At 33.2% G+C, this 24,830-nt stretch overlaps 5 protein-coding genes across 5 annotated transcripts; 2 read left to right on the forward strand and 3 right to left on the reverse strand.

Moving 5' to 3' along the window:
- Positions 1-773: 773 nt before the first annotated feature.
- Positions 774-5,077, forward strand: TRIADDRAFT_33042 (uncharacterized protein; the record flags this gene model as incomplete). Its single annotated transcript, XM_002117711.1, has 15 exons — positions 774-841; positions 1,753-1,870; positions 2,359-2,433; positions 2,647-2,709; positions 2,871-2,931; positions 3,067-3,199; positions 3,281-3,337; positions 3,407-3,446; positions 3,537-3,595; positions 3,671-3,788; positions 3,942-4,008; positions 4,082-4,141; positions 4,321-4,396; positions 4,810-4,872; positions 4,951-5,077. 15 exons carry the CDS (start codon positions 774-776, stop codon positions 5,075-5,077), a joined length of 1,185 nt encoding a protein of 394 aa, XP_002117747.1.
- Positions 5,078-6,522: 1,445 nt separating this feature from the next.
- On the reverse strand, positions 6,523-8,031 carry TRIADDRAFT_64378 (expressed hypothetical protein; the record flags this gene model as incomplete). Its single annotated transcript, XM_002117753.1, has 5 exons — positions 6,523-6,585; positions 6,733-6,798; positions 6,909-6,974; positions 7,136-7,240; positions 8,008-8,031. The coding sequence occupies 5 exons, from the start codon at positions 8,029-8,031 to the stop codon at positions 6,523-6,525; spliced, it is 324 nt and encodes a 107-aa protein (XP_002117789.1).
- Positions 8,032-9,635: 1,604 nt separating this feature from the next.
- Positions 9,636-14,192, reverse strand: TRIADDRAFT_61804 (uncharacterized protein; the record flags this gene model as incomplete). Its single annotated transcript, XM_002117754.1, has 20 exons — positions 9,636-9,707; positions 9,927-9,957; positions 10,387-10,480; positions 10,592-10,661; positions 10,777-10,833; positions 10,921-10,995; positions 11,093-11,134; positions 11,230-11,284; positions 11,450-11,522; positions 11,588-11,709; positions 11,801-11,872; positions 12,027-12,081; positions 12,212-12,285; positions 12,427-12,481; positions 12,570-12,609; positions 12,782-12,877; positions 13,059-13,152; positions 13,234-13,295; positions 13,954-13,998; positions 14,133-14,192. 20 exons carry the CDS (start codon positions 14,190-14,192, stop codon positions 9,636-9,638), a joined length of 1,344 nt encoding a protein of 447 aa, XP_002117790.1.
- A 1,394-nt stretch (positions 14,193-15,586) lies between these two features.
- On the forward strand, positions 15,587-17,260 carry TRIADDRAFT_61805 (uncharacterized protein; the record flags this gene model as incomplete). The annotated part of the gene is made up of 5 exons (XM_002117712.1): positions 15,587-15,803; positions 15,996-16,133; positions 16,294-16,394; positions 16,558-16,759; positions 17,070-17,260. 5 exons carry the CDS (start codon positions 15,587-15,589, stop codon positions 17,258-17,260), a joined length of 849 nt encoding a protein of 282 aa, XP_002117748.1.
- A 1,273-nt stretch (positions 17,261-18,533) lies between these two features.
- TRIADDRAFT_61806 (uncharacterized protein) lies at positions 18,534-24,807 on the reverse strand (the record flags this gene model as incomplete). The annotated part of the gene is made up of 12 exons (XM_002117755.1): positions 18,534-18,592; positions 19,138-19,240; positions 20,576-20,655; positions 20,789-20,879; positions 22,308-22,404; positions 22,967-23,049; positions 23,141-23,250; positions 23,549-23,645; positions 23,728-23,804; positions 24,267-24,367; positions 24,539-24,580; positions 24,731-24,807. The coding sequence occupies 12 exons, from the start codon at positions 24,805-24,807 to the stop codon at positions 18,534-18,536; spliced, it is 1,017 nt and encodes a 338-aa protein (XP_002117791.1).
- Positions 24,808-24,830: the final 23 nt, after the last annotated feature.

Here is a 24,830-nt window from a genome sequence, read left to right on the forward strand (position 1 = left end):
TCGAATGGTAATACTATCTGTTAATTATTAACGAATGGGTACATTATCGTAAAACCGCCAGCAAAGCGACGTGAGTTTGTACTAGTATTACTTAATCTAGAAAGTATCAGTCAATTCAAAAATCAAAATCGACCATCTATAACTCGTACACTGTACTGTATTACAGTATTATAGTAAAGTGTTAGCACAATATTTTGAGGAGATGAGATCTAAATATCTGTCGGTACAAGAGTGAACGTACAGTACTGTACTGTACTGTACTGTACTGTACTGTACTGTACTGTACTGTACTGTACAGTACTATACTGTATGTACTGTACTGTACAGTACATTGTACAGTACAGTTGTACAGTGTACAGTACACCCGTATGCTACTACTGTATACTGTACTGTACTGTATGTAGGGAATACAGTACAGTATGTACTGTATTGCAGTAAGCATAGTATGGGCCAGCATTTGCAGAGTGATCCTTTCACGAAACGTGGAGTGTCCCGGCGCCAAGAAAAGACCAATAGCGGTAAAGTACAGTACTGTACAGTATGTTACGAGTAGTCGAGTACAGATGATGATTGTAGTGTACTGTACAGTGTACAGGGTGTGTGTACATTACCGTACAGTACACTACAATCATCATCACATACTGTACAGTACGCGTAAAAACCATCTAGACTTGTTATCATCCAGAAATAGAAAGGCATCTTGGAATCAGTACTTTTTCAGTAGTCTATAATAATACTGCTACTGTAAGTGCAGAGTATCTACACTTGTAACAATGGCCATAATTTTAGATAACGGTTGTTACACTTGCAAAGTTGGCTTTTCCAATGAAACTAGACCTCGGTATGCCTTACGTGAAATAGTATGTTTCTAATATTTTTCTAAAGTAATTAGGAAAGCAATACAGCCATTTACCAGCTTACTCGTATGCACAGTTCCACATGTATTCGATAAGCTTGTGGTATTTACTCCTTGTATCCTTTTAGGTGCAGTACACTACTGCACAGAGCTGTGAAATAACGAAAACTCTAGTCTGGAATTGATTCTACTGTATTGATGTTATTATAGATTACGTTACTGTACTGTATTACACAGCAGTCTATTTCACTTTATATAATCTTCGTAAATAATAACTATGTAAACCATCAAGATGTTCAAAATGAGTACCTTACCGCATAATATGTATCTTTTACCTGCTTTGTGAAAGATTTCTACAATAACATTTACAATTACATCAGCAACACACGGATTGTAGGATTACTGTCCTTTTGAAATTATAAATGCTGTACAGTATCCTACATAAAATATTTGCAGTATTGGTCTGTTTCATGCAATCGCGCTATTATGTGATGGTACAGTGACATATGACTATAGTACAGTATAATTGCTGATATTGCGCTTAAGGCATTTTTCTTACAATTATATAAAGGTCTTTTCTTAAGAATATATCAAAAATTAATTTAGAAATTATACGGGTATTATTTATCTAACATAGCCTAGCTGTAAATTTTTTTGATTTAATTTATTGTTTTATGCAGATTATGTTCCCGTTTAAATTAATTATTTAAAACGTGTAATTTACTAGTAATATATAATCAAGGATTATCGATAAACATTACATAAAAATAACGCTATCCGGATGATTGTTTGATTTAGAGAATTCAGATTTATCCAAGCACAGTCATTTTTAAAATGTTCCACATTATGATGCGTGTAAATAAAACGTCAATCATCCATTATCTCATTAAATTTAGGCTTATGCTAAACAGCATAATCAAAGCGAAGAGTGAAAGGAGAACTAGCTTTATTAGTAACCAAATAAATGATTGCAAGGATCTGTCAGGAATATTCTATTTATTACCTTTACAGAAAGTAGGTTAAAAATATACTGATTATTGCTAATATTGTCTATTGACGGTACTGTACGATTTACACTATGCTAATTCCGATTTATTTCACTTAATGTATGGAAATATTGTTTGACGAACGTACGAATTTCTGAATACGTACCTATATGGATTTAACATAATACCTATTGTAGAGGTTATCAGAATGCATTTCGATGATCGGAACATATTACGAAGTACTACGATTTTTCCTTATGCTGGTCGTTGTGTACAGTATCTCGTACTCTTGTATGCAGCAGCAGATTAGAAATGTAGACCTTATACGTATTTATAACGCCGAATCTAGCGCAACAAAGCTCACATCGATTTGTACGCTACTTACTAAAATATGACTAATTAGCCTGACGTGTAGCTAAGATGATACAAGCGAAAAAAATCATGAGATGGATCAGTCATTTTGTTTTATTTCATTTAAATTATTAAATGCTGTCTATAAACTTTCAAAAAATTTAGGGATTTCTTATTGACTGGGACCTTGAAAGACAAATCTGGGATTATATTTTTTCGAAAGAAAACTTAAACTTAAATGTAAGAAATATTATGACTGTAGAGCTTGTCTTCATGCGATTTTTTGTATCGAATGTTCGTACATACCGTTTTCCTGCCTCGTTATGAATTCTACCAAGTTTAGATATTTCATCATGCCTTATAAATAGAAAGGGGATTGAAGTTTCTTTGCAATCATCTTGTAAATTCTTCAGAATGTAATGTTTTCTATAGAATCTTACGATCGCATTTTAGGTAGAATTTCAAGAACATAACATTGTGATCACCGAACCGCACTTCAATTTCACACCTGTTCGGGTAATAATTTTTAGTGTCGATTTTTAGTATTGTTAACGACTTCCTTAGGTATAACTATAAGATGTGTCCATTAGTATACGCGTAGTTCTCAGGTTCTATAAATACTTAAATAAAATGGAAAGAATTAAATTTTCTTTGTTCAATCGTAATTTATGGATCAGAAATCGATGGCTGAAGTAGTATTTGAAGAGTTTCAATTTAAGGGATTTTACACCACAGCTGGTATTATTATTTGTATATTATAATTACTTGTATATGTAAAAATCGTTAATATCATTAGGTTCTGGAAAGGAATAATAGTCCGGAGTATCTCATTTGGATTAACTTACAGCTAAAACTTTGCAATTGTAATTGTAGCTTCAACTTTAAGCTCTCGATCATATCTACGGGAAAGAAATCGCCACTATTGTGTTGTGATAGACAGTGGTTTTTCCTTTACGCATGTTGTTCCGTATTGTCATGACAGAAAGCTTGCTAGGGCAGTAAGGAGGTCGGTGCATTGGTGGTTGACAACATTTAAACTTTAAGATCATAAAAACTCAGCCTATCATCGATATTACGATATTTCCAGGATTGATGTTGGTGGTAAACTCATAACAAATCATATGAAGGATCTTATTTCGTATAGGTAAGGTCACAGATGAGATAACTCTTTACGGCATGGTTTCCTGACTAGCTTTAATTAATGACCCTACAGACAATTGAATGTCATGGATGAGACATACGTCGTAAATCAGGTATTAAATAATAAAGGATAATAACGCTTGAAATTTATAGATGTAATTCAGAAGTTTTTTCCGAGAAGTAACTTCTTTTTACTGTATTAGTTAAAAGAAGGAGCATGCTTCGTTTCAAAAGATTTTTTTGCTGACATGGAATTGGCTAAGTAAGATTAAAAGTATGAATAAAAATTTAATTTTTTAGTAAGATTCATTTACGTAGGCAATATTATTCAATCTAGAAATAGTGACAGGAAAGTTTCGTGTAAGTACGTTTTACCTGACTTCCAAAACATCAAGCAGGGATACATACAGGATGATAAGGTAGAATCATCATTGTTTTCATTTGATACATATTACGTGACATACCAAATATGAGTACGACATAGTCAATTTCATTCAAAGCATTCAGGGTCTCGGCTAGCTGTTAGCGAAGAGCAGGTATATGATCAGTTGTACTTACTCTAATTTGAGAATCTATCACTGTTATGTATGTAATATTGTATTCGCTAGATTGTGAAACTTAAGAATGAAAGATTTACCGTTCCCGAAGTTCTATTCAATCCATCTTACATAGGTAGTTTTAAGGTTTCAAGCAATAAAGATTATTGAAATATTTGTATTCTGAATGCTACCATCTCTAATCTATGTAGGAATTAATCAAATTGGAATATCTGAGGCCATTGTTAATGCTCTAGATGCAACGCCAAGAGGTAGGAGTACAGCATTTACTGTAATCATAATACGAGATATCGTGTAATGTTATACATATGAGGTAGGATAGTGTTATAGTTATAGGATGGTGTTTTGATATTGATAGGCTATTAATGATTAGAGTAACCGCACAATGTGAGCAAGAAATGAATTTTATCTGTATTTTTGCCTTAAATAGAAATACAACCATTGTTGTATAAAAATATTATTCTTACTGGTGGAAATGCAAAATTGCCTGGCTTTAAAGAGAGAATGTAGGTTATAGATTTCTCAACTAACTGAATGTAATTGATTTAAGATATCTCTTGCAACCGATACATCTTTTTTGTAATGATGAAGTAATCTTGAAATAACTTGATTCGAGAATCTTCTATATGTTCTACTGACTGAAAGCTATTGCTTGTCCAGTTTTATCTGCTATCCTTTACTCGTTTTTTGTTTCTAATCTTGACACTACAATAACTCGCTTCATAAATTTACGGTAATAACCGATCATACTAATGAGTAGTTAGCTTCAGATACTACAAGAAAGGTCAAGCTTGAGGCTTTACATTGTTCACCGTCTTTAATTCATGATCATTGTCCGGCCATGTAAATTCTTTTAATTATAATGAAAAAGGATCCCCAATTAACATTACATTATTATGCTCTTTACATAAAATTACAGATTCAACGATGTTCGCTCTATTACTAATGCAGATTTCGACGTTCAAATTTTTTCACCTGAAGAGTAAGTATTTATGTTAGCATTACTAAATTTTTTTGCATAATAGTTTATGTAGTATTGGTATTGTCTTTGCTATTACAGTCCTGTAACATACGCCTGGGAGTGTGGAGCTAAGGAAGTCCGTGATGGTGCTCTTGATAACCTATTTGTATCTCGAAAAGAATATGAAGAATTTGGCTATAATATCTGTAGAAATCGATTTTTTTAGAAAATTTTATTTTTCTAATTGAGCGTCATGCCATATACAACATTATTTGCCTACTTATATAATTAAATTTTAATGTATTAAACAAAAGGTATATTAAAATTATTTTGGAATTTTCTTGGGAATTGCTCAACGATTTCTGTGTAATCAAGCATTAAAGTCGCATCTGCAGTAATGCCCTAGGGTAGCCTTGCAATAATACCGTATGGTTTGGTCAGTAATTTGCACAAACCTTTAAGCCTGAAGCATACAGTAAATGAAATATATGAAAAAATCTAGGGCATCAATCTGTATGCGTGCATACACTTAAATGCATATACTATGTAGCGCATACGTAGATGTGTATTTCGTTGATAAAATGTTAACTTCTCACTGCGCTTCAAGAACATGAAAAGCCTCCACGGACAAGCGCAATCTACGTAGGAAAGAGAATGTAATGAAATGATCCTTACATACTGATTTATTTTTTATTATATTATGCACTACTAGTTCTTTCTCTACCGCTAAGAACGATTCATAAGCGCTCTTACTAAAATTGGAGTATCGATCATCTGTAGTCCTATTTTATGAATGAAAGCCTACTACTGTACAATAGATTGCACATGAACAACTTTATATCCACTTCGAATTTCTATACGACATACTTTCCATTGCAAGACGTTACCTAACCACTCTTTAAAGTGCAGTAATCTGCATACTATAAAGGGTGGTACTATTGATAATACCAATATTGAGTTTACATACACATCGCACTATTTGAATGAAATATAAGCATACTTGTGCAGTGGTTACAATACAGTATAAACCGTTTCGTGTAGACATAGGCTTCATAGTGCAGTATCTTTATAAACGAAAAGACAGGATGTTCTGTCAGTCCCTGGTTTGCAAACTCTAAAGATTGGATAACAGTGGCTATTCTCAACTCCCTCTCGATCCATAAGTTGACCCATTGTTGTACTGAATGATCTTATAATGTACACGCGTTTTCTATACTGGTTCTATTAATAATATAGTATAACAAGTGATTACTATAGTTGTCTGTGTCATGAGCAGGTGAAATCATAGCACCGAATGCTCGCTTACAGTATAGCACGCGAAACTAAGAATTCGTAAACTGTAATAGATCAAATATGCTATAACGCTAAATTTTAGTTTATATTTATAAATTTAAGTCCAGCTTCTTAAATACTTACACCTTAGTGTCATAGCCAAATCATGATCTAAAAGCATTATACTTTATTTCAATTTACCTCAAATGCTTAATGAAACCGATGAAGTACAGCAAATTAAAAAGCTCGTTCTAATCTATATAAAAGGAACGGCAATACTATTAAAGCGTGAGCTGTGCGAACTTTCACTAACATGCTATAGATCTCATAAAGTAATCCGCACTTATAATTTCTATTAATAATCAATCGTACTAATACCGTATCTGATGTATGAAATTACTACATATGAAGCTGAATCTTGCTACGCAATCGATCTTCTGCAGCGCCACTAACTTCGTCAATCTATCCGTCATTTAATGAAACGATAAAAGATATGATTTAATAGCATCACATGACAATTTCTAAATTTCAGCGTATGTATTTAACAAAAGTTATAAAGCATTTCACAGCTTTGAATTTTCTAGATCTTAGCAAGTCAGCACACACTACCTTAGAGCCGTTCTTATAAAAAGCAAACGTCGGCATCGCTCTTATACCAACGAATTCGGCGGTCTCCTGCAATTATATTTACTATATATTTGTTGTTTGATCTTCTAAACTTTAATTGTAGCCCGAGAATATGAAACAATTAAGTCTATTCCATGATATCTTGCGCCTTTACATACCTCATTCTCATCAACATCAATTTTAGCAAAGACCACGTCCTTATATTCATCGCTTTCGCTCATTTTCTGATGCGGCAAAAGACAGATTTTGTTAAATAATTATCAATCAAAGTGTAATTAAGGTACACGTAGACAATGTGCGCATAGTCGTAACACTAAGTCAGATTGATATTATTATTCAAAGGTATTCATTATAATTATCAAGTGGGGCAAAGCATAATTCTAACCTCAAAAATAGGCCCAATAAGTTTACACGGTTGACACCAGGTAGCGAAAAAATCAAATACTACTAATTTATCCTTTGCGTCTGAAAGAAATTTGTCAAACGCCTCCTGCAAAGTAATTTTTATTGTTAAGTACAGTACAGTATTAAGCTTCGAAGAAATACTTGTACCCTTCATTATTGTAATTTTATTGCATCAACAAAGACAATATGTTCAGGTGCATTAAACAGTAATTTACATTAATACACGCAAGCGAAGATATAACATCCATATTACGAAATGGATAAGCGGTCATGAATCGTAAATATTACTTTATAATTTTTTAATTGCATATGTACAATATGCAAAAGAACATTTATAAATATACAGTATGTTATATAATATAATCAGGGAAACAATATACAGTACAGTACACTATAATAGTATACTGTATACTGTATATAATCATAACTCTGATTACACAGGAACTAAAACAGTCGCGATGTTACTCTTAAATTAAGTTAAATATGCTAGTCTTGGATCAAATTTAGCAGAGATCTAAGCTTCTAAACCAGCCAAGAGCGATTCAATCTATAGTTGCAGTAAATGATTTATTTTATGACAACTAAAATTTTTGACTGATGTTAAAAATTTATTCTAAGAAGAAACTTAAAAATTGCATAAATGTTAAGGGATCAAACGCTTCAGCACTTTCCTAGTACAGAACAGTACAATAATTTAGTATTTATTTATCCATTTTAGCAGGGATTGCAAATTAGAGTCAAATGCGATATTTTGGTATGCTATAGAGTACGTGCGTATACTTAGAGGCAAAGGGATAGTTTTAGATTAATAGCTTACTAAGTAAGTGCTATGTAGGAAGATAAAATCTCCACCTTAGTCTCAATTACTTGCACCATCTTGCTTTCTTAAATTTTCTGTACTTGCCACAGGATCGCGTTTGCAGTGGTACAGTTCATGGAAACTGGAAACTGGTAACTCATCATCAGCAGCGAATAGTTTCACACTTTCACACCATGCGACCCTGTACAGTCTAAGTGTACAGTACAGTACTGTACTGTACACTGCCATGGACTAAACGACTAAAGTGTACAGTACTGTACACTACAGTGTTTTATGACGACCTTCATATAGTACTGTACTGTATTATGTAGAAGAATAGCTGGACCATGGGCTGGACAGTGGACAGTCCTCATTTCGTCCACAAATTGTGTCAAACACTTCGTTATGAATACACCTTTAGTATGCGGAAAGACGATTCTGAATTGAATGATTTTTTTCTAAATTAAATAATATTATATTGTATTACTTGTTGCTAAGCTCTGCTTATATACAGTATTTATAAGAAGCTGTTCATATGCTAGATGTCGGTATAAACTACTGTATTTGCACGTTAGTTTTAGTTACATTTTTCCCTGTTAAAGTAAGTATCTAAAACGAAATTAAAGACGCTATACTGTACAATATATTTCTAGCAGTCTATCATTGTACTGTATGTACTGTACGGTGACCGAGGAGGGCCAGTACTGTACTGTACAGACGTACAGTATATCACGAGTAGATTCTTATACTCGCGAACGCGTTCTCATACAGTAGATGTTAATTAATTAGTTGTCAATGGTAGCGTGATCAGTACAAATAAGTATAAGTTTTCATTTCTCGCCAGCTAAGTTATTAACGAAAGGCTTACTGAGCAATGTATATACTTGCAGATGTCTTGAATCCATTTTTCTCTCCGACATTAACAATAATTATGAGCGAAAATTAATAGAAAAGACTGACTGAGAAACAATACCGAACGCTATTTCTATTTGATAAAACGGCGGGTTAAAAATGGTAGACGGTAATAGCGTAATGTTTTACGATACCAACAAGTACAGCATTAAATCTAGAAGTTTAAAGCTCATACCGGCCGTACCGTAGAAATACAATACATTGCGGATCCGGTTTTTTAATTATAAAGGATATGTAAATCTATTAAGATTTCCCTGTTGAATCCTTATAACATCCGATTCTGCAAGTAAAATCTTGTATCAAGAATTCAACGTCCATTCTCGATACGCTGTAGCTGGTGTGGTGTCGTGATACTCGATTATATATTTATTAGAGACTCAGCAAGATCAATACTATAGTGTCATCTTAGAGATAACTAAAAATAGAACGCAAATACACCAACAAAAATCTTACTGTTAAATAATTATAATTAATAACTCAACATACAAATACGAAATCGCATTTTAAAGTTAAAACAGTTTATTTATTGCACGTTGAACTCACAATCCACTTAGATATAGTACTATAGTGAGATCACTATATTTGTAAATTGTGCTATGAATTGTTTAATTTACGTTTGCTTGTTGTCTGCAGATGCCAAATCAATTTAGTAGACGCACCGTTCTATCTGTAATATTTTCTTGTAAAGTTTGTTTTATGCTTAAATTTTTATACATTACACATTAACGTTGATGCGACTTGCTTTATAGATTACGATCTACGAGTACATTTACCATTTGACAGATATGGCATTTTGAGATTGACTCTTATCATAATAAGTGGTGTATAGCATCTTTCTAGCCTGTAAACGCATCATTGAATAGACAAAGATAACTTTAAGGATTAACAATATACAGCGTAATTCAGCTATAAAACGAGTATAATATAAATTGCCATTGTTAATAATAATCACTAGTGCACTGATTAAGCTAATGTAAGAAATTACGGAGTTACAACGGGAAGCTAATATATCTCAACAACTTCATTATAAAATACTTGCAAAATTACTAAATAGTTCTACCTTATAGCTATCAGACCCATCAAGCCATTCCCTGAATAAAAGAGTAAAATTGTTGTTATTAGTGCTAGATATTCCCGTTCGTTTATCCAATTCGACTATCTCACTAATTTATTAGGCTGCTACAACTCCCGATACGTAAAATCCTCCATTAGTGATAAAATATATTGCTAGAATTCATACGCATATAATTCTAATGACTAAGAATTGCAATTAATCTAATGTATCATATCTTAATTGCTACCATTTTTCTTAAGAGAACCCTACCAAGTATTACTTAACAGTTAAAATTACCGAATTGACACCGTGCGTATTACTCACTTATACAAAGCTTGTACTAAATCGTTTTCATTCGGTTTCCTTTTACTGTGTAACATCCAATTTAAAGAGAATGATAACATCCTTAATGAATCAACGTCCAGAAAAATATACATATACAGTACTTTGATCTGCTTAGTTTTACCCAGCTGAGTTATAACATTTTTCTAATTTCATCAAGTGGAGCCGTAAATTTGAATCCAAGTCTATTTTCGGCTGCCCACCCCCATTTAAGCACCCTAAGAACCATCAAAAATAAAATAAGTTCAAAGTTAGTATATCTATTACATTATTTATTTGATCGCTAATCGTAGCTGTTTGAAATAATCACAAATGATATTCAGTCTGACCTCCTGGACATGCCATAATTTCCACATAATCGTATAAACATTTACCGCGTTTCATTCTTTGAACGATATTCTACAAAGCATAAGCAGCACTTAAACTTTACCTGATTGTATCGATATTCCAAAAATAATTGATGAATCATTTTGTATGGGAGTAACATATTTGTATGAAATGCACAATAACTTACCTGAATGTTTCTGAACCCATACACAATAGCCCCTTTTAGGACAGATTTGCCGTCGATCTATGATAATCATAATTGAAGCATTAAGTTGACCATTGCACATAATTTAACGCAGAACCTGCGTTATAAATTTAGCCTATCATTTACTGTAAGAATAACTTCTCTGAAATCCTTATTTCGCACAGTTTTATAAATCATATTTTGTATTTTCAACTGAAATATCTAGCAAAATAAGGAACATAAGTTAAACAACCTGTTAATAATAAGAGTTAATTAATATATGAACATAACTTGATACAAACTACCAAAATCATTTCACCTCAGCTGCAGCTGTTTTAAAAACATTTTCCAAGTAGCCACCCTAAAGAATTGCGTGCATGAAGGCAACAATTTCTGCTTCTAAATATTGTACCACCTACCCATTAAAATTAACTGTAGCGTAATATACACACTTACTGAACCTCCACCATCATGTGTTAGCACCTCATTATTTTCATCCACGCTTACAAAACTATTTACAGACATTTAAATATTATCATCACTTAGTGACTAGTAGTCATATATAGCTTCTGTAAGTAAGGTATGGTCATTAGCACCCTATACATATCTTGTTTAGTACATATAAAATCTACAAGCGCGTTAGCTACTTTGTATACCATAGAGCTGATTTACTTACGGTCTATCTAAATTTTCAGATGTTCCGTTTACTACAACACAACCTCTTTCGTTAAAGATTTCCATTACTTCACCTTCAGATCAAACTTTAATTGTAAATACGGGTTAAAAATAGCTAATCCTATAAATATTAGTAAACCTGAGGTTAAAACGCAATCGACATCAGCAGCATTCAGGCTTTCATTGTAAAAATCATTTCTGGAAGCTTCTAGTTTCTTGTCGTAGCACGGCATTACAGTTACATGGTAGATGTCACTGGGGCTGCAAAATAAAAGTTTCCGTTGTTACTCATTTCATTTGATTTTGTTTCTTATTTGATATCAGTGCGACACTATAAAAGGACCATCTTTACCGTTTCCCAATTTGATTAGCAAAATAATCCTTAATTAGACTTCCCATGATCTGTTGTGGTGACTTTACGGCACTACAAATAACACAAGATTTCGGTTCTTGAAGCTATATTGCACCTACTTACCGTTGGAAAATTGCATAAAATGCTACAGGGCCATTGAGGCAGAGGATTAAATTGCAGTAATTTAAGTCGTAAGACAAGATATGTCACATATAGTTGAGATTACCTGAGGTAAGGTAATATAAATTTACCATGAATTTTCTCAGCGTAACAAATCCATCCTAAAAGTTATCAAATTTCTTCAATTACGAAAGTTATTATAAGGAAACCAATACATTATGCTTTAAGTTAATAAGAAACGCTATTGCCTATATTGACACACATGTAGTTAATATACACTGTACAAGTTACCTGGGCACGCAGATGCAAATACCGGTAGTTTACATGGACTGCTGCTACAATAGCGATCGATGAATTCCCGCTGGCTAAAGGGTTTCCAATATACAAATATCAGTCGTAATATTAAACAAAGTGGACGAAATTTAGATATAAGTGTAAAATGATAAGATCTAAAGTTAATAGTTAAATATCTGCCCTTTATATGTATCAATAGAAAGTAAAGTTACCTCTCTATTAGACTAAAATCTCGAGCGAAAGTGGCATCGAAAACGTAAGAAGCTCCTAATATAGCAACCAAATGTATCGTTGTAACACTAGTGCAATAGTTACAAGTGGTAATCATGCGTTATGTAACTGTTAAATATCAGACCTAAAACCTTCTTAAATGTTGCTGCTAACATTTTACCAATCTAGAACAAATAATGTCAGAACGTATATTATAGAGAGATCATTTTTTCGTGCTAGGCATAATTACGCAATTTAAAACCATAGCAAGTTTCTAACAAAGTACATATGTCTGAGCCGAAAACTATCAAAAAGGAAAAATATTTCCGTTTAAAGGATGTAACTTTCGTTATGAACCTGATTTATATCTAGATTATAATTCACAGCCAGCGCTGCACGGGACTGGGGTGATATAGATACTATAATAGTTTTCATTCTTGATTCTTGATGTGTCTATCAAAATTATAAATATATATGATTCACTAATAGCTAATTCATGCAAATGCAGATTGAAACTCTTTAATCTATTTGCTTAATTTATAGTTTATCTATGATTCTACCAAAGACTTAGATAAAAAGGGTGCAAGATCAAAATTATGCTTATATATGTATTTAATTCTACGCTTATACATACTTCTTGTAGCCTTTGATTCTTATCTAGAATGGCGTAAAATTCCTCTTTACTTTGCTTACTAATAAGCACACTCTCAGCTGATGTTATGCATCCGCTATATTCGCAGAAGACAAGGTTTAAAAAGATATTTTGTTAGGATTTTACTTAAAAAGTTCTTACTTACTATTTATCTAACCTGCATGCCAAGCAGTCGTTTAACGAGATTTTCACTTTCTCTGACTGCGAACGATGATTGTACTAAGATCGTATAATGTAGAAAGAAACACATTAATAATGCAACAATATGAATGTCCTGTGAAATAGTATTCCGCATTAAAACCATCCATAATGCATCAGGACAAGTTTTGAAGCATTTAATCGCTACCATCTAAAGTTGAATCCGCGAATTGTTACACTGTCAGCTGTCATTGACAGTACTATAACTTAAAATCGTATCAACTCCAGGGGAATAAGAGAAAACGCTCGTTTAATTTAAAATAAGTTGGACATAAGATATAATAAATCACGGTCATGAATGGATAGTTACGATGAAGCCTGGACTATCAAATAATTATTAAGGAGAAATAACCCGTATACTGTACAGCATTGCTTCATATCGAGCATACCTGTAGTGTTCACTAATGATATAAGAATTGATCTTTTAAATTTAAAATATTATAGTATATATAATTAATATACGCGTAAATTTTAAAATCAGTCATGAGCCGGAACAGAAACTATATATGTGTATATAAACTAGGAGCCGCAGGCAATTACAGAACTCAACTCAGGTTTAATATTACTGTAGACCCATCACGCTAGAAGACACTTATATACTTGTTTGGCTAAACAGGTCTAATTTCAGTACTGTTTGGACTGCTAGGTATTGCAATCAAATACGGTACTTCGTTTTTACCTTTTCGTGTTTATCCAACTTCGATGTGATTGGTTTTATACATTCCTACACAAATATAAATTTAGATTTATCCTTAAAGAATTTATTCTATGCATAAACTACTAACAAATATTTGATGTACTTTACGGGCTGTACTAACGTAGGTAGTTTATGTACTGTATACGTATGTTCAGCATTACCTGGGAAGGATTGATAAAATCATCTACATCGGCTATTTTCAGTACGCTGCTAAATGCCATTCCACAGATTCCATGTGCTGTACTATCCACTCACTCTCTCAGTAGTCACACAGATGAGTACTTTCGGATCCAATGCTATTGCAAACTTTGCGTTTAATTAATTAAGGAACTCCTATCAGCGACTTCTGCTCGTATTACACTAGCGACATCTTAAAAAATGTACAGTACTTCAGCTTAACACGTACTGTACAGTATACAGATAATACAGTACTGTAAAAGAAAGAAAAATGACTACAGTACAGTAGACTGATACTGTACTGTAAGTTACAGTACTGTAGTTACAGAGTTACAGTACAGTACTGTACAGTACAGTACAGTACTGTACAGTACACGTAATCTTCTGTACTATGTACTGTACAGTACAGTACATTGTACAGTACTGTACTGTACAGATTACGGGATTTGAAGTCAAGTACTGTACTGTACGGCATCAGAGATTTTAAGATTTGGAAAACAAAATCAACGCACTGTACACTGTACAGTGTACGGTACATGTACTGTACAGTACAGTACTTTGATTTCGTTTTCCAAATCTTAAAATCTCCAATAGAAGCAGAAGGAATGAAAACGAATTGCCTATATTAAGCATTAATATTTTGATCAAATTTTTTTGATAACTACTAAACTATACATAATTAATTAACAAGCCTATCACCGATTTACTTACCTATCATTTGTCTGCGCAGGATACTATAAGGTAGCTACAATGCATTAGAATACTAACCGACGGTAATCAATAAATGCCAAATTAAGGACCCTGCTGTACACTGTACCGTAGACCGTAGCTTGCCATCGTGTAAAAAAAGCCTAATTTTGATCATTCCGATTCTCTTAATTTTTCATTGTATCTATTTAATCCTAAGTTATATTTGAACGTTTATCATTGTGATCTTGGCGTAGTATTAGCTAAGTACTGTGTGTATTGCATATTACTCTATCGCAATAGCTCTGCTAATTAGCTCTTGAGTCTTGACTGCATTCACTCGAATTTACCACTGGTCAAGTCAATTAAACTAAATAAATCATCAGTTTCTCGACCACTACTGTACCTGCCGTCCTGCCTAATATCACTGTAAGTCTGCTGATAGTAATATAATTTTCTAGAATACAGTAGCATCATTAGTTCACCAAAATATCACGATTGCTAAAACTATGGTTAAACTCATTCAGTAAGGCGACGGGGACAAATATCTGATAATTTTGGCACTAATTACGAAATTGTTACAGTACCTAATACCTTGATATAATGTTGGTCTTCGAAGCTAACATAGCACTATAAAATTTAAATTTATGTAAAATACTAGTTCGTATTATTAAAAGATTATTAGTCGTGTTTTATTGTACTCCTGGCTAAAATTATTCTCAAACTTAGATTCGTACAGTATACGACAAAAATGGTTCCTCCGCCACCTCCCCCTCCACCGCCACCACCTTCAGGATCTGTCCCGAACATTGCGTCGTCCAAGTTGCTAAATCCTTCTGGAGAAGTTACACACTCAACCTCAGCTAAGCCAGACGAAAGTCGCAATTCACTACTTTCATCTATTCGTGCTGGAAAGCAGTTAAGGAAGACAACGACAGTTGATAAAAGTGGTCCGCTTCTGCCAAAAAGTACGGTAGTGACATAGTATTTCAGTTGTATTATTATCGTTATCAATAGCTTATTATTACAAATATGAAAGTTATGAGGCAAGAAATACACACGTCGTGATACCATAATTGCAATGACTGGTTGGAAGTACTACACTGTACTGTATGTTTGTGTTCTAACTTGTGATTACTCAAAATACTTAATTTTCGAAGAACAAACAAGCTCGGATTCAGGGAGTCGTACGGATCAAGTTAGTTCCCGTGGCCCTGCAAATCTTGGTGGGTTATTTGCAGGTGGAATGCCGAGTCTGAGACCAACAAATAGCCGCTTTTCATCGGCTGCTAATACAGGTTTGGCTATTAATAAAATCGTGTTTATTTATAAACAGCTCAAGATATCGATGTATTTGACTAACCACTTAGTTATTAGTTGCTTCTTTAAAGTTGTAATAGCACCGGTATCATTGGAAATTTGTTACTTATTCAATCGCTGTTGCATTCCGTTTCATAGGTAAGCCTACAAGCGATCAGCCGCCGTTCATGAAATTTCCGTCAAGATCATCTGACCAAATTTCAGTAAACCAGACAATTGGAACGGATAATAAATCTCAGGTAATTGAATTAATTATTATGTGCAATTACTTGACTACATAATGACCGTTCCAAACAATTTTTAGTTAAAGACAGCACTACAGAAGTTCTAACATGCAGGTTATTTCATTCTATAGTGAACATACTTGAATGCACTTAGGAAACAATCTTCTTCATTATTCAGGTTCCACACTTCTCTAATAGATCCGCCATTGAGTCACAATCAGCGACTCCAGCGACAAGAATTCAACGTAATCGCCCTAGTGAAATATCGTCAACATCTCAACAAACTGTAAGTGAGCCATCCAATATAGCGTCTACAATGCCATCATTTTCGTTACCTGATAGAATTCCAATGAATTCTGGAAGTTTCATGACATTTGAAGGTATCCAGAAACGTTATCGATTTAGATGATCATAGTAGCTGTTTATATTGCGTATTACAATATTACTATTTCTGGATTTGTAACCTATACTCCGTAACTTTGATATTTGCAAGCGAGTTTCGAATCACGTTTTACTTTTCAAGCCGAGCTGCCACCGTCTGAACCATTTAATCCAAATTTATCGAAAAATTATCCCAGTAAAAAAGAAAAAGAAAAGAGTAAATCTTTACGAACAGATTAATTTACCGCTAAGTATAAGAATCATAATTCTATCTGTAACTAATTATGTATTTACTACTATTTGTTGCAGCGAAATCTAAGGCACCTCTTCCTCCAAAAAATCACCATGATTTGAAAGAGACTTTCCGTGCACCAACGAGAGCAGCCCCGGATAGACCTGCGCCATTTCCTCCAGCAACAACTCGACCTGCTCCAGACAGGCCACCACCACCACGACCTAGTTCAAGACCCCCACCTCCGCCGCCTCCTAGGAAGAAATAAGGCTATCATTGATACGTTTTAATGACCTAGATATATATCAGGATACTGATGTTACACTATAGATGAATTGATTAATTATATTTATAATTATCTGTCAATTGGACTAAATTTTATATGCTTATAGTTGACTTTCTTATAAAAATATAGTAATATTGGTTTATAAATCTCTAGAACATTGCTTAAGAGTATGAGAACGCTTTTATATAAACTACAATTAATAAATGAGAGTCCCTCCCTTCATTCATTCAATAATAATTATCAGATACTTCTCACTGTAAAAAATCTTTTATTAATGGGACTTGTTTATTATCATTCTGTTCAATCGTTCTATCATATCGATAAAATTTTCGTTCGTTTAGTTACTTAGACGTGCATATAAAATTGGTTTACTGGAATTATTAATAATTAACATTTGCATTCAGTATCATACCAGTTAGAAAAGAGAATACTCGTACATTCTTTCCCTGAATGGCACGTATTCTAGTCATGATTTCGAACTCTGACTTGTCCTTAGCATATTTATGAATCGCAGTCGTTTATATCGTAACATCATCCATAAAAGTTTTTAAATTCTATTGTGCAATACGCATATATCTATTATGTAATTGTGGCTAACTTTGCAATTTTTGAAATGAACAACCTTTTGCCTTCAATTGCATTATCAAAATCTTAGCTTAAAATGTTTTCTAATGCTTTCGTTATTCCAAGAACTGATTAATGTTATCACTGTGATATATAATTACTTGCGATAATTAAAATTTCATTTCGTAAGATGATGTCTTACAATCAATGTGGAAAATTTGCAGGTTTAAATTCGTACTTTACAGAAGTCCAAACCTGCTATAGTTTTGCACATATCGGAATACTAACTGTAATCTCTCATTCTCTCGTATCTAAATTAGTAGCACCTTGTGAATCTCTAACGCCTCTGACATGCGGTACGCTTTAACGGTAATGCTAATACCTGTGATCAGATTAATATTTATTATCGATGACTCGCTCACTAGGTGTTATACAATATTTACTAATAGTAAAGGCAATTAATTCTGCAAGCCTAGCTACTGGATACCTCTTTACTGATAATTGTAATCATCCCCCATAGCTATAATTACGTCACCGCAAAATAATAGCGTTTGCAGCCATTTGAATTTCAACTTTGCAGTTATAATCAGTATTTTAAACAAGGCAGTATCAAATCAGCTGCTAACAGTTACAACCGGAAATCCCAATAATACAGGTTGCGGTTTATAGTAATTCATAGCAGCTATTGGGATTACACGAATGCACTTCCAAATGTCATTGGCATGCACATGCAAAGACATTTCTTCGATCCTATTGATAAGTATCGCGGACTTTAAAGTAGGAATATACAAATGCAGCATAATACTGCACATGTAATAGAAAAAGCATCATAATTTTAGCTACTACTATGACGTAGTTAGTACTAAAGTAAAGTACCGCTCATTCAAAATTGTAGATTTATAGCTAAGATCATGTATTCAATGTATCTAGGGACGAATAACTACAAATATTGCGATATCTTAGGAAAATCAACGCTGCAAATGATGTAGTTATCAGAAAATCAAATATATAAATTAATAAATTTTTAATACAATTATGAGCTTTATCTTAAACAGTGTTATTGCACTTACATAATCACAGATTATCTATTTATATATTTTATCTAAGAGTTTAATAATATCTAATTCAAATTTATGGAAGACGATTTCTTGCCGCGAAAATGACTGTACACTAGATAATTTGAGAAAATTAATACTGTTAGATAAAATACCAATACACGCATTATTATCACTGGATAGAAAACTACATAAAGTGTTAGAAAGATTTAATAAATATATTACGTTTATCTAACGTACCAATAAATTCTTCATTCAAGTCAACCAGTGACACTGAATTTTTTTCTCCTCCGAACATAATGGAAGCATTGTCGGGGCAAAAGCAAGAACAGTATACCTTACCCTAAATTCGAGCGATAAAGATCAATTGAAGCAACTTGTACAAGTTTAAACTATAAATACCCTTAAATCGAGTAGAAATATGATCTCATTCTTATAATATACTCACGATATTAAGGTTTTTTGAACTGATAAATTTTGGAGTATTCCCCTGGATATATGAAATAATTTTCCGTTAACTACACGTACTTATATGATAACGTATGGAATAGTTTACAAATCCAGTAGCATTTTGAATATCATTGATTAAATTTCTACGCAACAGCTGTTCAATCGAGTCGGAGTCACTTTGACTACGTGATAATATTTGGAACCGAATGTTGGAGCAATAATATCTGGAATACATAGATGAACTAAATTTTACCATAATTGTGAATGAATCCGTCACTGTATTACTAGGACTCTTGCAGAAAAAATTTGGCTCACGTTCACATAAAACGGAAAGACAACGCGAGTACTAGGGTGAAATTTTTCTGTGGAGTCCTTGATATGATTACCATAATATTAAAATGCAGTAAATAGTAAAATAATCATTACGAACACATAGATTTACAAAAGTATATCTGGGCAAAACATCACCCCATAAATTTGAGATACAGCAAAACGAAAGTAAAACTCTTACATTGCATGAATACTTTGTCTTCCATATTGTGTATTTAAGTATTTTAAAGTATGCAAAGTTCGCCCTAGCTTACTTACTGCATCATAACAAGTACTGACGTTAAGGTACTTTCCAAATTTAATTTAAATAGGCACCAAAATCGGGCCTCTGCACTCCGACAATCAATTATTTACGCCTAAGTGTTCATAATTAACTTTTAAGTAACAGTTGCAGATAGTATCTCACGAACTGCTAAATGAACGGTAAGAGTAAGGATACTGAAATATGTTGCTATAGTATTACTTAAGCTTATAAAATGATCCACAATACTCGTATTAAATGCTAGCGTAGACAAGCGACACAATGATAGACAAGATATTATCGTCAACACTATCAACCTGCACCTCATGTGAAGGCCTTTAAATTACCTCTATAATATCTCTTATGATTTTCGAAGTCGTAATAAACAACGTAATTACTGTAATTTCATTACATTCCATTTTTATGCTTAATGTACGACAGTATTACAACATGCAATCAATGCTATCGTACAAATCAACTTAAAGGAGACCAAAGAAAGCATTAACTGCAAATATAAAGCATAAAGCTTATAGAATGATATCAATTATTAATTTGAAAACGTATTTCCTCGTAATCTGTACGAATAGCGGCTGCCAGCTTCATGTTTTAAGTGTAACACATACGAGGTATGGTGCATAATAAATCTCAGCTTATTACCGTAATATCCCAGACTTTTACAGTCTTATCTATAGAAGACGTAACCAGAAGACCTTCTGTTTGATAACTCAGAGCAAGATCTAGCCATTTATGGAAAGAAATTACGATACGCGCTTAACTTATGCAATAAGCGGTCACTACTATTAAAGCGATTACGCACTTGCGGAAAACATTAAAAAAATAAATAACGAAAATCAGTTTATAGTTCTAAACCTGTAATAGACATGTTATGAGCACAGATCCGAAATATGTAGTCTCTGTTACGAACGTCAAAAGCATACACGGATCCATCATATAACCCAACCTGTAATAGCGCAAATGCAAAGCAATGAACTTATTAAAGACAACTATGCAGTCATATAGTTAATTTAGCAATATAGCTTTACATAGTTACATACCAAGAATACCGCAGGACAAAACGGGTTCCATATCACTTTTTCAATTTCATTAGCAGTATTCCATCGTATCGCAGACTTTAAAAGGAAAGCTCACTTTGATTATGACGATAACTCGTAACAAAAAAGCTGGACTTATATAACTATAATACATAATCGTTAACCTCTTGAATTCTACAATCCGTCAATTGTATCGTCCTTAGCAAAAGGAATTACGTTCGTGAACTTATATACAGATTATAGTTTTGCACACCAATATTGCGTAAGCGATAGATTAAATAGCATTGTACGCGTATTACTTATCAGTGGAACTAGTCAGTAAGAGCTGAGCCTCGAACGGATGCCATTGAATAGATTGTACCTTAAGAATAACGATGTTATATTTAGAAGGCAAAGATTGACTCACAATAATGGCAAGTGTTCATAAATGCCTCTTAAGCACTAAGATCAGTTAAATAACACAATCAACAAAATAAAATCAAGATCCTCCAGTCACATTTGCTATATACAACTCTACGCTAGATGGAACTGAGACTGATAAAATGTATGAAAGTTTTTCGCTAATGGCTTTAACCTTAAAGCTATAGTAGCCTGGTAATGAAAATATATAAATGTTACAAAATTCTGTTTCAGAAATTTTAAGACAAAATTTAGTACTGAAGAAATATAGCACATTCTAAAAGTCGCATGGTGCATTGATATTTGTGAATTGCGGTTCACGTTTTCGTAACAATAGATATGAATTTATAACTACAGTATCTGTAAGCGAAAATAAAATAATCACAACGTATGTGCAGTAAGGTGTAAGCAAACTTGTACCCACAACTGTATGGTTTAACAAAGAACCCTAGTAATGTTTCAGTGTTAATGAAAAGCCGGTAAAAAAATCTCCGAAAGTTGTCTTTCAGAATGAATTTCTAAAAATTGGATCATATTAAATCTAGGGCCTTAAGGTCCTTAATAAAACGATTTGGGAAATCTTAAAACGGGGAAGAGAGTTTAAATTAAGCTTAGTATAAACCATCAGTATTCTCAAAACCATGATTAGAGTTAATGGGTCAAGAACAGCCCTATGATATACGAAACTGTACTACGCCAAAAGATAGTAAGTGCTGTACGTGCCCTCGTTAAATCAAATAAGGTGCAGAATCTACAATTTGATCGTCTGAGTAAAGATTGAGGAGTGAACCATATGAATAATTAAAATCATAAATACGTAACACAATCTTGTAAGCTATAGTACAAACATACTATCGTATTGAATCAAACTCTCAGATTGTAACATACAGGCGGAAGAATCCTGCAAGTCGTGAAATTCCGCGTCCTACTGATCGTACCTTATCAGAATGGTGTGAGTATATATTTGATGTTTTAGCAAGTGTAATATCCCAAAGAATTACAGCCTGATCAGCTGATGCACTGGCAAGAATAGTCCTAGAAAACGAACGATTAAGGAATATGAAGATAATAGAAATTATGTGATGAAGGACATGTAATAATACTGCACGGTTGACAACAAGGATACTGTGTGATTTCATACATCTGCCATAAACTAGATATCAGATCCGGTATTTTCACTTTGTAAACTTTGATAGAAAGCTAATCTACTAATAATATGAATGGTTAAGTATGTCGATGGCAGAATTGTAGCGGACACGCTAGTCTCATAAATAGTAATCGTCACTGTATCGTAAACAGTAGTCTTGCTGAGCCTTACAATGCAATAAATTTGCACCCAGAAACTACGAGCTTAGATACAGTCATACAGTGCACATATTGAGCTGTATCTATACTGTATCTATGACGAGACAAAAAATACTAATTGCTAAATACTGAGACCGACGGAATGCTTACATCTTAAGGCGTTACCTTAGTTTCTTTTAAAATATCGAGATATATATGCAGCATAATGCACTTTATATACTATGTATAAACAGTCCAATAATTTAGCAATAATTGGTCAATATTCTTCATTATACAGATTTTCGATGAATACCTAGCAGATCTGTTCCACGACAAATCCAACACAGAATCATTGTGACTCTTCAATGGACTTTTAATCCTCCGTAGATTATCATCCTATCAAAGTAATTACCAAAATTTAAATACAGCAAGTTATAATGTATTAGCGGAAACGTTTGCGTTATGATATCCTAAATAAATCACTCACCGTTAGATTTGAAGCGTTCCCTAATGTAGCAACAGGTTGTAAACAATTAATGTTGTCGATATCCCATATTTCAATAAATGATGCTTTGGTTCCAACTGCAACAAGATTACCTGATGGCAAACATGGAAACATGTTCTTTTATTTATTCACTTCATATAGAAATATAAGAGGTCGTCTCACCATTTAAGTCATTTTCATTGCAGCTGCAATCTAAACTTTCGACACACAGCGGGCATGCATTTACCGGAATATCGTGATGAATATACCAATCTCCGTTCTCATAATTGTAAACTCAAATAATAATTTGACGTAGTTAATTATTGCAGGGCTTATCAATAATTTAATTAGTCGAAACAACTACGACGTACACTAACCTCTGCAGTGATAACTGAGGAATAAATAACTTACGATAAATTTCCAGAGCGTTGGCGTTATTATTCGTAACACCAACAACGGCTAAGTTATCATGTGGACCAATAATGATATCTGATGAACCTTCGCTTTCCTGGATAATTAATATAATTCGTATTCTTGATCCTTTCATGATTGCTTTATAAAATTTTTGAAGATACTTTTTAACTTCTTACCGTGTCAAATTGGCTTATAGAAGGATCTATTATATTATCTTCATAGGGATTAAGTTTATACAGGTCACAGACTTCATCTTAAATTGGTAACAAAATATATGGTAATAAATTAGTAGTGTAAAAAAGATTTACAAACTCAGAATGTGAGCATTTACTAGATAAACAGAAGCATCAAAACGCAAGAAAAAAATGCTGAGAAAGTTTAAGTTTCAAGTGGTGTCTACGTGCATTAGGCGTATCGCTTTATGCTTTAACTTAATACTACAGTACTGCGCTTTATATTATATCATAATATTGCAGTTGTGCTCCAATTCGTCACTAATTAATTTTCCTTGTAAAAGGTATTAAATTTCTATGGCTTATCCTGTCTAGTAATACGTACAGTATAAATGATTTTGACTGTTTTATTTTAATGAGAGAAAATCTGGGTATTTAAATAGTAATAATATAATAAGTAACAACGTAGCAAGTAGAGTACGTACTGTATACCCAACAGTCATTTCTGATTCAATTACAAAAGTTCATATAATGTTTATCACCTTGATCATAATCCTGTAAATTGTATTCTGATAATTCTTTGTCAATATCTGCCTCCGCCTGTACTGATCCATTCAATTCAAGTGTTTCGACATTTCCACTACTGAGCAAAATATGTACAATAGAATGATTATAAGTATTTACATATCTTCCCAAATCGCATCACATCTTACTATTTTTTAACAGCAGGATTCAGATCTTCCCTCGCCAACTTCAATAAGCTTTCCGGAGAATATTTACTCTAAAAATGCTCTGTGATCAGTACAGCACTTACAGTGTATAATAGTGTAAAATCAAGATTGCATTGGACCGCGAACTATCGATTAATTAAATCAAATTATATTAATATATTAATGCGATAGTACGAGTATCACGCATACGCGCATTCCGTGGAATTTCTACGAGTTTCGCTAGTAAATAAATAAATGTAAACATAATATGATATCGGTAACTTTCGCATACGTACAGTATGTCACTAGTTACCTTTGTTGGATGACTTCTTGCAATTCCTTTTGGAATCCAGCTTAAGCATGAAATAGGCATAACCTTGTCATGTACTGCTGTAT

The sequence above is a fragment of the Trichoplax adhaerens genome, genomic scaffold (genome assembly GCF_000150275.1).
Source record: "Trichoplax adhaerens TRIADscaffold_28 genomic scaffold, whole genome shotgun sequence".
Classification (NCBI taxonomy): Eukaryota; Metazoa; Placozoa; class Uniplacotomia; order Trichoplacea; family Trichoplacidae; genus Trichoplax; species Trichoplax adhaerens.